Source organism: Cinclus cinclus, chromosome 5 (assembly GCF_963662255.1).
Source record: "Cinclus cinclus chromosome 5, bCinCin1.1, whole genome shotgun sequence".
NCBI lineage: Eukaryota > Metazoa > Chordata > Aves > Passeriformes > Cinclidae > Cinclus > Cinclus cinclus.
The window spans coordinates 27,300,815-27,315,161 of record NC_085050.1 but is presented as its reverse complement, the minus strand read 5'-3'; the positions used below and the strand labels follow the sequence as shown (position 1 = coordinate 27,315,161).

The window sequence follows — 14,347 nt, the reverse complement described above, 5'->3', positions numbered from 1 at the left end:
ACTGTCAATTTTTTAACTGAATAAATGTAACTCGTTTAAAATTTTGTTTTCTGTAGCTTCTGAGGTTCTAGAAGGCTTTTATTTCTGAGTTGCTTGATGTCAGTTTTATCCAAGTTTCACAGTGAAGCGCTCTTACCCTTCCCACGACTGTACCAAAGGCACTCTCTCTCCCCCACCCACAGAACTGACTTGTGAGAAGTTGCTTGATGTCACTTTTCTCTCCCCTACCCAGACAAATGACTTGTGAGATTTCAGTAAAAATGGATACTGTATTTTTCCTTGTCTTCTCTCTGTATCTCTTTATAAACTGATGCCCCACTCTAAAGGCTAGAGACCTCTGATTTATGTATTTACATTACTGCCTCGGAATTTACTCACACAGCACTTGATTGAGTGTGCACAAGTTAAAACTGCTTTCAGATCTTCATGTCTACAGCCTCTGTTCTTGCCAAAGAATGGAGCAGCACTGCAGTTGGTTTGGATGGGCAGAGCCCTTCCCTCACTTTCTGTCATGGGAAAAACATCCCTCTCTTTAAATTGGTGCCACTCCCCTCCCTGGGTATTTCTTCTGCTGGTGTAATGTCAAAGAACAGTATTTTTAAAGGAGTAGAGATGGTCTGAAATACTGGCTGTGTCACTGAGCAAGGAAGCAGAGACTTGCACTTAGCTGCAAGCACAACTTAGTGAGAACATGTAGCTCCTGTCTGGAAGAGCTGTGTGATAGTATGTCACCTGTCAGGGTGGACTGACCCTCTTTTCACTGATTGAAGTGTAAACATTAATAATTCCAAATGAATTAAACGTCCAGGGAAAGGAGGGTGGGGAGAAAATTGTGTAATTGAAACTGAATGCCTGGAGAAAACGATAAATATGCTTAGCCATTTTTACAGTCTGCAGTACTTTTTTTTATTTCTGTAATATCACACTGGATGCCCAGAGGAGGATACTGATGCCATTGAGAATTTAATACTTGTGCAAGTCGTATATTACTTCTATATGCCATGAGGCCCCTGTGGCCCAGGAGTGAAACAAAATCATCTGCACAAGTGCTGTAGGCAGAAGAACTGTCACCACCCATCAGTGATAAGACTGAAAGCATGTAGCAAGCAAGACTGTCAGTTTTCTTAGAATTGAACTTTGGAAATAGCAGTATATTTGTCCATAAACTTATCATGAAGAAGAGTGGTAATTACAACTGCTGCCACACCTGAAGCAATTCTGTTAAATGGCATTTTGCTGTCTTGCAAGCTTGAAAACATAGCCTATGTTTATATGAGAATGAAGCTGTTAAATACTTGTAAAGATTAGCAATCCAAAGGTTAGTTGCACTTCTAACTCTCCGGCATTAGTGATATAAATTCCAGATTTCAGCTGTTCGAGGATAACATAAAACAGCAAGAGCCTTTACTAGCATTCTTCGTAGCAGTCTCTGTCATTGTCAGACTCTTTGGCAAATACATTGTCCCTTGGGAAGTAAATGGAAGTAGTGCCGAAGAAAAGCACAGCTCTTGTACGTGCCCTCGACAGTGGGAAATGCTGTGGAAATGGACCCTGAATCTCCATTAGCAGAAGCCTGTAGCTGTAACTTGCCAAGAGTGCTGACTTCAGGGGCCATACAAGGCCATCTCTGGAAAAATGCCACGTCAGTACAGCAAGTGCCATTACGTCATTATTTCCATGGCTCTGGAAATAAGGGATAATTCAGATTATATTAGGATGGAGCAGTCTGATCCTCTTGGTTCAAGATCTGATTTTGTTTTTTAAATAAACAGTATCTGGGACAAACATGGAAGTACACTGAGCTACCAGCCTCTTTTCTAGAAACAGAGCAGCTCACGTGAAACCCCTGGCAGTGTTCCAGAGCCAGCCTGAGCAGGAGGGGCAGCTGAAGTGAGGGACACATGCAGGCTGCCTCTCGCGGTGCTCAGGGAACACAGCCCCTCACTTCCAGGTTTTCAGACTTGGTATCTGACTCAGATCTCAAAACAGCAAGCCCAGGCACCAGCACAGTGCAGACACACCTGCTGGCACTACCCTAGGAAGATCAGGCTTGCTGGTGAGCTGGTCCTGTACTTTAAGTTCAACAGGTTTCCTTTGAAAAACTTTGTCCTGGCAGGATGGAAGATAAGTTTACCTTAGTCTTGGCGTATTGCACTTTGCCATATACAGGGTAATGACAGGCTTTACCCAAGGATTTAGAATAGGCACCTTTGAAAATAACAATCACAAGCATTTCAGTTGATGTGAGAATTGTTCATCCCAGTAGAACTGACCATCATCTCCATTTTATTTCTGTAGCCTGGAAGTGAGGAATTGCTGGCAGTGTGCACTTGCAAACCTCTGCTTTGTGCAATGTGCAGTCAGAGCTGGGAATTCCTGCTTTAGATGCTACTTTCAAGGTTTTTTTGGCAGCGGCTGAAATCAGCTGCATCTCACCCCAGCAGAGAGGGCTGCAGGACAGATGGTAACCTGTGGTGGACAGTTGCCCATTTCTCATGTTGCAGATACAATGGTTTGCGTAGCCTTCCCTTCAACACTTGGAACTCTCACTCACTGCATTTCACATTCTCCTGCTACAAAAGAACAGGGAAACGCACAGCATTGTGGCAATCAAGGCTTCAGCTGGTTACTTTATACATAAATGTCCTTACACTCTGTATTGCCCATATCTCAAGTACCCAGGTATTTTGAGACAGAACAGCAGCACACCCCTCTCCACTGGCAATGTGCTACAATGACAAGAAGTCTGATAAAAACTGCTAAAATCATAGCCCCTGAACCAGCCAACAGGTGAGAGCTGGCCAGGGTGCAAATTGTTTGAGACACTGTAGAAGAAAACTGGAAACTGCACAGCAGAGACAGCACTGCTAAGAATATGTCACCAGATCCCTCCATCATCTTCAACAGTCTTTCCTTACATCCCAACCCGATTCTTTAAACTGTGAAAAACTCCAACAAGCACTTGACAACATTAGATTACTAACTAGTAGCAACTACTAAAGCACCTTTCAAAGCTTTCACTAAAATTTTGTGAGCTTTCTAATTTCATGCTAGACTTCGAACAAGTCAATGTTGGTACTTTAAAAAAAAATAACTCAGAAAGCTGCTTCAACAGCACTATTCAACCTAACCTGCCTAGCTGGTCTTTGAGAGCAGCCAACTGCATTGCTGTGACTGGGCATCTGTGTAAGTTTGTAACAGTAAGATATAGATGTGGAAGTTGCAGAGAGTTCTCCTCTACAACCAAGCTCTTGAGGAGTTTCATTCTTCTGTTGATCCTATGATCCTAAACTTCTCATATCAAAAATAGCATTAAGCAGCACACAAACTTTGGGAAGTTTCTACAATTAGAACATGGCAAACTGGTTTGGCTTTTTGGATTTTGAGAAAAAAAAAATGAGCCTTTTCCCAATAACATTTCTATTCCCAAGAAGAAAAATCAGGTGGCACCACAGCTACCATGCCTGGGACGGACCTGTATGAATGTCCAGCAGCACTTTTGATTAACACGAGCATTTGTCCCATGAATAGTTCCAGGCTCCTTCCTGCAGATCCCTGTTCCTACCCTGTTTTAACATGACCTCCGCTATAAATGCACTCCCCTACAGGAGCCGAAACTCCTCATGGACAGTGGGGGTCCTCATACTGTGGGAAAGGCTACAGGTTTTGGCTACAAAGTTTGGTTCAAAAGTAAATGAGACAAAACAAAACAAACCCAAACAAAACCCCTTAAAACAACCCAACCCCCTCCCCCCCCCCACCCCAAACCACAGTTCCTTTGGGCCAAGACATGAACAACTCGACCTGGAGCCTGAAATGGCAGCCTGTTTTTATACCACTCTGCATCCCTGGCATTGCACTGCTATGGTCTTAAGAGTTTTGAGAAATGTGGCATTAAGGGGTTTTCTGGAAAGAGAAACCTAAGAGAAGGATTGGGGCCTGCTCTGTTTCTGATCTACAAATGGGATGGGGTCAAATCTGTAATGCTCCACAGTACTTCAGATTCAAAAAGCAGATTCATAATACTAGAAACTATGTCTTCTATCTTCCAAGACTGCTACAAGGTAGATCTTAGTGGGTTATACAAGCTCAGAATCCAAATCACCATTGGAGAGCAGAGATAAGCACGCATTTCTGCAACCCATGTACCTATAGTGCTCTAAATTTTCAGAGGCTTTATAACACTGGCATTTATCAGTAACCAAAATAAATTCAGTAAACTTTCCTCACCTAAGGTACGTAACTGCTAAGCAAACTTTTGTGGCAGGAATTATGGCAGCCATTGAAAACAAACTGAAAATAACACAAATGGAGACATTATGTTTTATTAATACTCTTCCAGATTACATTTCTATTCCTAAAAAGAAAAATCAGGAATACATCTAAACCTAAGAATTCCATTACTGCTCAGTCCTGGGAATAGAACATGGTTAAATTGGACCACTTCATCACTTCCTGTATACCTTAAGATATATATAAAAAAAAAGTCAAATAAAATGAGCTCCAGACAGATTGCATATTGAACACAGTAGGTTGTTAATCACCCCACATCAGTTTCCTGATAAAAATCCCTGATTAAGAAGTTTTCCCTCTAAATTAAGTTTATAACATTCTCTGTTGGTTGGCTCAGCCACTGGATGGCATAGGAACTGCTCCCAGGTTTCTTGCTGCTTGGATTATCCAGCCTCAGGTGCACCATGGAACCACCATCTTTGGAGGTGGGAGCCAGCAGTTTTCTCCTTAACACAGTCTGCTTCAAGAGGCCTGAAGAATCAGCTCTCAAAAAAACAGGAAATGTGGCTGTGTATATCAGAGGAAGAAAAGACGAATTCTCATTACTTCGGAGAATAGATCCTTGAACTCAGCTGAGCCAGGTCCAGCAAGTGAGAAAACCACGCAAATCCCACCATGGGAGCAGGAACCACAGCACAAACAAGCCAGACAATATGCAGATCTCCACTGCAGAAGCTGTCCATAAATGCATCAGTGCCATGAATCATCTGCTATAAAAAGTTCAGTGTCTCATCTTCAGCACTTGTTTTACTAGTAATTCTGTACATTATATACAAAAATGCACAAGGATAACTGCTTGATGCTTCCAATCCTTGTTCTTTTACAGAAATGAAAAGTTTTAAAAACCAGAGTCTGGACTTATAAATAGTGCAGAAAATGCAAATGCTAAGAAGACAATGCCTCCTATGATTGTCACTGAAAACAAAACACAAAACAAGAAGAAATTAGATATCAAAAAGTAATTATCTTCCATGACACATTACAGACTTTATTTTTTAAAAATGTCTGATTCCCAAATAACCTTACTTAAAATTTCATGCTACAAGCAGTGGATGCTGCTTCTAGCTCAGTACTGGCATGCCCATATGCCAACCCACGGTAAAACTGCTTCTCCAAGAAAATATTCTGGTCCACAGAAAATAAGCTTTGTTTTACGCATTACTTGAGCCAGCATAAAACCAGGCTAACACCTGCTGTTGAGTATTTGGCTGTATGGCAGCAAACAGGATAGAATATTCTCATGCCAGAGCAAGCCATCAATTAGGACTGACATATAATTAGCATTTTTTGCACATTTTAGGCAACTGTATTGAAAGAAAAAGTACCAAAAACATTAACTGCTTGCAATGGCCACAGTCTGCCAGAAGCTGGGACAAAATTCTGGGAAAGCACCAATGTATATGTTCCCCAACTCTTTAAACAAACTAACGTGCTAAAAGGATCTTTGGTTTAATCTAAGGCTACTCCTGTGGCTCAAGATCCACATTGTGCTTGCAGCCTATGAAACCATTGTTAGATTAGCATTTTGTCACCCATTTCCTTGGCAAACAAACACAACTGAGTGTATGTTTCACTTTTAGCAGTGAAGTTGTTTTTTTACCACCTCTGCAACTGCAGAACAAATATTCTGAATTAACATATATAGGAAACAGCTTCACAGCTGCTTCACAGGATTATTCTTGGAAGAAGAAACCTCACCACATCATAGGACTGACAGTGACAGTGGAAGCAAGCTGCAACCCAAGTTAAGGAAAAACAAACAAGCCATGTAACCATACTGGTCCTGCCTGTTGCAGGTTAGCAGGTAAGATAAAAAAAAAAATTATGCCACATGGAGTAGCATTTATGGCTTTTAAATGGCTGGTGTAAGTCATTAGGATGTAGTTCTCTTGCTTACCTGACTAGATTCACAATTGCAACAAATTTCTATTATCCACTGTCAAACAATAAATATTGACAATTTAAAATAGTGTGTTTCCTTCCTCTGGTCTCCTAAAAGGAGTAGCTAATAGTGAAGCAAAATGAGGTGGGATGTAACATACATTCAAAAAAATTCCCCAAAATAATCCAAACCAAACCACCAGTTTTTATGGGTTTTCCAAAAGTTTTGAGGAACACTGTTCCCAAGCATGCAGCTCTTTACACCACAAACTTTACCAGCATTATGTTTTTTTGGCTGGAGTGAGTTTTCACTTACCAGTCCTAACAGAAATTTTTTGTGCTATCATTCTCCCTCCAATAACTGCTAAACCAGTGCATAGGCAATGTCCCACTGTTCCTCCTACTGCCACACCATAGGGGTCCTAAGGGGGAAAAAAAAAGCACAAAGGGATAAATAAGCACTGTTGAAAACCCACCAGTCCTACAACAATGTCAGAGCAGTGCTTCCATTGCCTGGCTGCAGACTGCCAGCCATGGAGGATAGTGTCTGGTGACTCCTCTGCTCTGCTGTTCAGCACTGTCTTAAAGACTAGCAATAGCGAATATCATCTGGAGAGACAGACTTAAATCCAGCCTAAGATAGGAGCATATAGCATGCTTCAGCCAAGCAGCATCTTCAAGTTGTTAACTATAGAACCAGAAATTGCTCCCCTGTAGTTAAACCAATAAGCAACCTCTAGAGGGAATGTGGCAGCTGTTGAGAAACACAGTATGCATCAGCTGGAAGAATACCAACCTGCCTATAAACAAAGAGAGAGGTAAGTCCTCAAACTGCAAATGAAAGCTTTCAGCAGCTACAGCATTCCAAGTTCTTTGCCCTGCTTCACCCACTTGTGCTCTACACTCTGCCCTGCTCTATCATTCAAAGACGGAAGATCTGAAGTCCAGAGGATAATAAATTATTTTATAATTTACGGTCCACAACAGCTTTTCACATCACTGAATAACAAGCAGCTCCTCAGTGTGTGAACAACCGTACTACATGAAGAGGTTTCTCAGATCTCCTGAGAAATTACACAGTTAAGGACAGCATATGTTGCCTGCTTATCTCTATGTGACACTTAGTTCCAAGAGGAAAAAAAAACAAACTTGCTGCCATCACCTGAGGAATGCATGAAATCTCAAAAGGCAAACAGCAAAACTGTCTAAGACGTTCTGTGGTTTGAAGACAACACTCACTGGTCCAAAAGAACCAGAACCACAAGCCAGTAAGAAAAGGTGGGGAGCACTAAGCAGTCAACAGTCTGGAAAGCAGCAAGAAGTGCAGAAAGAAGCAGGGCTGGGCCAGCAGAACAAACAGGCCCCCAGGATAAGGACCCAGAGTCCCTGGATATCCCTACAGCCAGCAATTACCTATACAGCCCTCACTGGCAGAAGGTGGATCTCATCCCCACATTCCAGCATAATTATTCACTGATTTTGAAAGCCAGTATCAAGACACCTTCCATTCATTTTTTGTTTGGTAGCACTCTTATGAACATTTCATAATTCTACAGGTATAGCCCACAGGTTTTAACTACGATGCTCAGCACTTCTCAAACCAGACTAAAGTGTCTGACAAGACACTTCCTAAGGGGACACTTAGGAAATGCAAACCAGAAGTCAAAAATCCCCCATAAAAAGATGGGCTTAAGCAACTTGCCTAGCAAACTGGGCAGAGGCTGTAGTGCTTCCTTTTTTTTTTCCAAGAACAATGAGATCATCCTCCCCTGCTGTTAGTTCTAAACATCTTCCCTACTCTGTAACTGAGACAAAAGGCTCCTGCAGGTTACAGCCTCCTTCATTAAACAGCCCTGATTTATCCCTAGGGAATGTTTGAAAGGGCACCTGAAAGAAGCATGAATCCTAAGGAAAAAAAATGTAAATTATCTCAATGCATGAAAGAGCACAGGCAAGCTACTTATGTTTATTAAAAGCCTGACTACAAGCCTTCATTTTCCTTCAAGTATAATACAGTTATACACACTCTAATCACCACAATGCATATCATTTAATTTACAGCATTACTTAGTGCCCAGCAGTTTAGAGTTTATTGTCTTTCTATGCACTGTACTATATTAAGTCATATTTTAACAAGAGGTATCTGAGGAGGTATCTTCCTAAGAGTTTAAAGCTTGATGGAATGGAAGTATCTTTTAAAGTTACCCAGTTAAAACTGAACTACCACAAAGAGCAAAGAAACATCTCTTCTGTAACACGTCTCAACACTGTAACAAAACCCAACTGATTTCAGCTGCATGACAAAGCAGCTATTTCCAGAAATGCCAGTGCAGTTCCAATCATGTAACAGAAGTTTTAATACTACACAGAGCTTCAGTGCATTTACTGTCAGGTCTTGACACAAACTACATAAGGCACATCAAGGCAGCAGGTGTGAATCTGATACCTCCTGCAAGAGTATATTGTCTCTTACCTCTCTATGGGCAACCCAAAGAAGGCAAAAGAACAGCAGGGATTCTGCAACACTTACCTCTCTGGCAGCCAAGACTATGGTTGTTAATTGGGAGCGATCGCCCCATTCTGCTAGAAATGTTAAAGTAAAAGCTTGAACAAAGATTGGTGAAATAAAGTGCAGCCACTTCTTCTGAGGCATAGTGGTGCCTGGCCCAGATTCCACATCTCCTGGCCCATTTAACAGTTTAGTTCTCTGCAGCTGTGGAGGTCAAGGGAAAAAAAACACAAGAAATAACCATAAAATTAAAAATGTCATCTAAACAACCCAAATGAAACACTTAACAATAAAGCTGGATATTCAGTTTCTACGATGTTATTAGCTACTGCCTGCTGCGTTATCAACATATTTATACAGTCACCATTACAAAAATATAGCTAAGTATATGCACACATGTACGTGTGTGGAAATATACACACATATATATAGTTGTAATCAGCTCTAACCTCTGATTATTTTCCATCTTGTACTGCTCACAAATAAAGTGTCTGTCCATAAAAAGAAATAAAAGCAGAGCCAAGAATAAACTGTTGGTGTCCTCTCTCCTAGTAATGCATTAAAAACACGTAAAAAACACCCACACTAAGCAGAAGGTCCCTTCTCTCCTAAGAAGCCAGGCTTGCCACAGAACTGGAATAACCTGCTGAAAGAGCCTCCAGGGACCACTTCCATCCCATCTACCACACATTTTCTGTGTCAGTTCCTCAGTCACAGACAAGGCTGATCACCCCAAACATGAATGACAGTGCTGCTCTGCAGCTTCACAGCTGCAATTCTTCCACCTGCTGTAACTAACAGCAATTTTATGACTTACTTCCTCATCTTTTTTTTTAATTTCTGCTTGAACTTCCTCCAGCTCTTCCTGACCCTCATCTGGACTCATTTTCAAGCCTTCCCGAAGCATTCGGATGCCAAAGATTGCAAACAGTGCTGTTGACACATAGTACGTGTACACCCGAGGAATAACCGTGGTGGCATAGCCAAACAAAACTGAAAAGAAAACAAATGTGTCATTTAAAAAAATAACCATGAGGATCATAACTGTTTTTCCCACATCTAAGAAATGCTTGCTAGCAAAGTCTGCAATCCAAATATCTGCTGATAAATAAATACTGCATCTTTTGTTAGTTTTGTATAATTTTCTAAGTTTTTGGAAGATAAAACCCTAGCAACTCCAACCATTACTGATCATGCCAGAGACTGAAGTCCACTAAGACACAGACAATGCACTCCAGCCAAAGTCGAGGTGCTGCTGTTCCTGAGAGCCAGTCCAAACAACATTATCTTTCCCATCAAGGTCTATGCAAGTCCTGCCTTTCTCCATGCAAACCATGAAACTACCATCTGTAAACATGTTAGATTAGTATACCCCAGTTAATTCCATTTACATGTTGGACAGTATCTTTTCCCAATAATTTCATTTATCAGATAAAGTTATAAAAATATTTTCAACGAGGTAAATCTACCAGGCATATCTACAAATCATCCAGCTGGGTGAATCCATGCCTGTCTTCCTTTTGCCAAGTGCACATTGCTATTCCCTTGTCCCCCATATTTCCCACATACACACAATGTGACCAACTTAGATCTTCCTTTATTTCAAAGACAACCTTCCCAGCGCGTCTTTTAGAAGTATTGAGGGTGATCAGACTAAGCCAAAACTAGCTCTTAAATAAGAAGTATGTATCCAGGACAAAGTACTTAGTTTTCACAAAGTATGCCCACTCAGCATTTTTTTGACAGAAAAAGGCCTATAGAAATGGGAAGAAATAAAAAGTCCACACCCTATATTCAAGGATGCTTGGACCATGCACTCACAAATGCTTCTGCTACTTTATTCCACATGCAATTAGCTAAAAGGAAACATATTACCATGTGTGCTTTTTTGTACACAGCTTTTGAGTTGAAAAATGCACTCAAACGTTACTACGTGATCTAGAAATAATTATCCACTGCCACTACCAGAGGTAAGAATGAGACTAGAATTAATCAGCCTTATTATTACTCACGAAGACAGCACACATACACAAATAGCAGCACTACTTGCAAAGCTAAATAAGTTAGGAGTTAAACTAAGGATCTATAAAAAAACCTTAAAATACTGCAGTAAAACAAAGCAAGAAAGCTAGACAAAAAAGCTATCTTTTTCTTAGCATTTCTTACATATATAAGCATAAGCACAGTGAAATAATCAAAACTGTAAGACAGCTTATTTTGTCAAGTAAGACAGCTTGAAAAAACATCCCAAGTACATTACTTAGAACTAATGAGTTTAAGTGAGCGTGTCTTCATGAAATCAAGGTGGGCAAACCCCCAGGAAATTCCAAAGTCAGCTTGTATGAAACAAGTGCAAGAGATAGGAGAAGGAAAGGGTATGGAGGAGGAAGGACCCAACAACAACATGAGTTCCTTTCTGAAAAGGGAAGAAATAATTGGGAACCTCTAAACTGGGGGATAAAAGCAGAAAAGGAAGCTTTTATGAGAAAGTATTAAAAAAGAATTGAATAAAGAATTTGTACAGAAAAAGAGAGCCATAAAGGGCAGGAGAAATTACACACAATGCAAGTGGAAACCTCTCAAACTACAATAATCACAGCAGTGTACACAGCAACAGCTACACACCCAAAAACCATTCACAGAAACACTTGCCAAGCAGCCTGTGCCAGTGATCTGGCTGTCTCCAGCATGTATGAACCAATCACCACTATTTAAAGTATTTCTGAAATGGGCATGGCTAGAAATGAGCACACAGAAACTCCGTGCTGCATCTGCTGTACCTGAAGGCTGCTCCATTTTACAATCACAGCTAGGTAAGTGCTCATGGCCACAGGTTCCTCAGGTGCCACCTGATACCTTACTTCCCACTCCCTCCCCTCCATCTTCCATTATGCAGTTCCCAGCACAAATCCAAACAGCTATGTGTGCAGGAATACAAGTAAGATGAGGAAAATGTGTCATCATAAAGAATCTTTTGCCTTAGGATGAAAAACAGAAGCCACTCCCACATTCCCTTTAGGCACACTAATTTAACAGGAGTGAAAAAAAAAAAGTACGCTAGTCCAAAAATCAAAGGAAACGCTTAGGCTCTTCATCTCATTCCCCTTCCCTAAACTCCAGTTAAAGCCTAGGGATCACAAAGACTTCATCAGAGGAAAGAGCCTAAATACTTGACCTGAGATTCCATACAGGGAAAGCTTCAAACTCTCCTCAAAACAGAAAACTGCATATATGTACTACCTGCATTCCAATTAAGGTTTTTTGATAAATACACAGCCCTCACTTCTTAAGAGACAAAAGGGAAAAAAGCAGAGTGCCAACCTGATAAACACGTCATCAGTCCCAGGGCAAGCATAGCACCAGCCAGCACAGTCAGACGGTTGTAGCGCATGGCCATGATGGCTGCTATGAAGAAGGTCTTGTCCCCCAGCTCTGACACGATGATGACCGATATAGCAGCCACAAAGGCATGAATAAAGCCCAGGTTAGTCTTGTCAGCTGACTCTTCACTGACAACGTGGACTGGAGCAACTAGTGAGGAGCCTTTCTGTAAGAAGGGGGGGGAGAGAAAAAGACAAGACAAATCCTAAGCACTCGTCAATTAGGCTTGAATGGTCAATACACAAATACAAAGCCTTATATTTTTCCCCTCATACCGTCCTGTGTAGAGTGACATTTTAAGCAGATACATCTCTCATGCTCATTAATGATTGTTAACTAGCTCCTGGCTACCACCCACCTCAAATTTCCAGTTAGGGACTTTGCAAGAGGATCAGATCTTGCTGATTATTAAAACATTACTTCACCTTGCATGCTATCACCAGAACATGAGAATCCCCATTACAACAAAACATGGTCAGCTCAGGTCTCATACTGCCACCTTTAAAACCCCTACTTATTTTATGACTTCAACCTTGAACAGTTTTCTGAAATAAATAAGTGCTTAAAAATAAAACTGGGTGACTATGATACCTTAGGAAAAAAAAAAAAGAAAAAAAGAAGCCCATTCAAAAATAGTCAGATCATTTTCTTCCCTTGCAAAATCTTTGCATCTCAGATGCATTAAAGTCTTATAGATCATAGAATAGGTTGGGTTGGACAGGACCTTAGCAATCATCTAGTTTAAAGACCCCTGCAATGGGCAGGAACATTTTTCACTAGACCAGATTGCTCAGAGCTCCATCCAACTTTGAACACTTCCAGGAATGAGGCATCCACAATTTCTCTGGGTAACCAGTATCAGTGCCTAACCCCTCTCACAGGAAAGAATTTCTTTCTGATATCTAGCCTACATTTCTCCTCCTTTGAGCCCAAGCCAAATTTTGAGCCAGCTTTCACCAGCTTCTTCTGCACTTGCTCTGTGTTTGTTGAAACTAACTTTAAGACTCTCCAGGGGTGAAACCAGACCAGCACACTCAGTTCCCACTCACTCACCAAAGTGTTTACTTCTACACACAGTAAGGTATCTATGATCAAAAGCAAGGCTCAAGATCTCTATACCGATGATCACATCCCTGACCGGGGATGGCTGAGAAAGCTTGTTCAGCACATCCACCTGCAGAGACGGCACGCAGCCTGTTTTGACATGACGGCTTCCCACCATTCCACTTCCAGCAGTGCTCCAAGTGTTCTGGGGTTGATATTCAGCTCCTAAACTCTGTGTGACACACTGCGACTTCCCAGAGCCCCTTCACCCTTTGCAGCACTCTAATGTTTTCTGGTTTGGGTACGTGCTCGATGTGCTACAGCAAGCCACACGTCAATAATTTTTCCATCCCTCTGTGTGATCAGTGGAACTAGAATGCCCTCATTGAGAACACTGTTTACTAAGTTTCAACGCAAAAGAATTGGTATTAATCGTTGAGAGAAGAAAAACCTAGCACCTTTGGAGAAGCAACAAAGCCCGCTTTCAGCCGCTTCTGGGGGGAAAGACAGCACTGTCCCCTTTCCTATGTCGGACACAGACGTCCCTCTTTTAGCAGAAAAAGCGGAGGATGCGGCGGCCCTGCAGACCTCCATTTTTTCAGCGAAAAGCGGGGAATTTCGGAGCCCGATGGCCTCCGGCAGGCGCAGCGACGCCGCGGGGGGTACGGCGCGGGCAGCCAGCGCGGCCCGGCCCGTCCCGCCTCACCTCAGCCCGGGGCTCCGCTCCCTGCGCCGCCGGCGGTGGCGGCGGCTCCTTCTTCCTGCCGGGCTCTTCCTCGGGAGCGGCGCGGAGCCGCGCCGGAGCCGCCAGCAGCAGCGCGGCCGCCAGCAGCAGAGCGGCGGCCCGGGGGAGCGGCGGCGGCGGCAGCGGGGACCCCATGGCGGCCGAGCGCGGAGCTGAGGGGCGGCGCGAGCCCCGGTTCAGGGCGCCGCGTCACCGCCCGCGCCGCGGCCCCGCCGCCGCCCCCGCGCGCTCCGCTTCCTGCCGCGCGCGCACGCCCCGCCCCGCCCCGCCCCGCCCCGCGGCCTCCGCGCTCTGCCGGGGGGAGCCCGCACCGCCCGGGCCGACGTTCCCACCCCTCCTCCGGCTCCCACCCCTCCTCCGGCTCCCGGCGTCGCGGAGGGACGGGCAAAGGTGGCTGTGAGGCGTTCTCGGGGAGCGGACGAGTCCAAGCGCGTCCCTTCCCCGTTCGGAGTTGCTTTTCGCGCAGGGAAAGGGCGCAGCGGAAGGGACGGGGA

General features: G+C 43.1%; 1 protein-coding gene across 2 annotated transcripts; it reads right to left on the bottom strand.

The window, feature by feature from the left end:
• Window positions 1–4,311: 4,311 nt before the first annotated feature.
• Window positions 4,312–14,014, bottom strand: TMEM165 (transmembrane protein 165). 2 transcript variants are annotated; one of them, XM_062492795.1, is made up of 6 exons: window positions 13,815–14,014; window positions 12,005–12,230; window positions 9,501–9,676; window positions 8,705–8,887; window positions 6,491–6,596; window positions 4,312–5,208 (listed from the first exon to the last, which is right to left on the bottom strand). In XM_062492795.1, exons 1-6 carry the CDS (start codon window positions 13,986–13,988, stop codon window positions 5,132–5,134), a joined length of 942 nt encoding a protein of 313 aa, XP_062348779.1. In that variant the 5' UTR covers window positions 13,989–14,014; the 3' UTR covers window positions 4,312–5,131. The 2 variants fall into 2 exon arrangements, with proteins under 2 accessions (XP_062348779.1, XP_062348780.1); XM_062492796.1 differs by lacking the exons at window positions 4,312–5,208; window positions 6,491–6,596 and adding an exon at window positions 7,575–8,623.
• Window positions 14,015–14,347: the final 333 nt, after the last annotated feature.

Coding starts and splice junctions, on each gene's coding strand:
- TMEM165 (XM_062492795.1), bottom strand. CDS start 13,988: ATGGGGTCCCCGCTGCCGCCGCCGCCGCTCCCCCGGGCCGCCGCTCTG. Junction 12,231..13,814: donor GAGCGGAGCCCCGGGCTGAG/GTGAGGCGGGAC, acceptor CCCTTCTTACAG/AAAGGCTCCTCACTAGTTGC. Junction 8,888..9,500: donor TTAAAAAAAAAGATGAGGAA/GTAAGTCATAAA, acceptor TGACCTCCACAG/CTGCAGAGAACTAAACTGTT.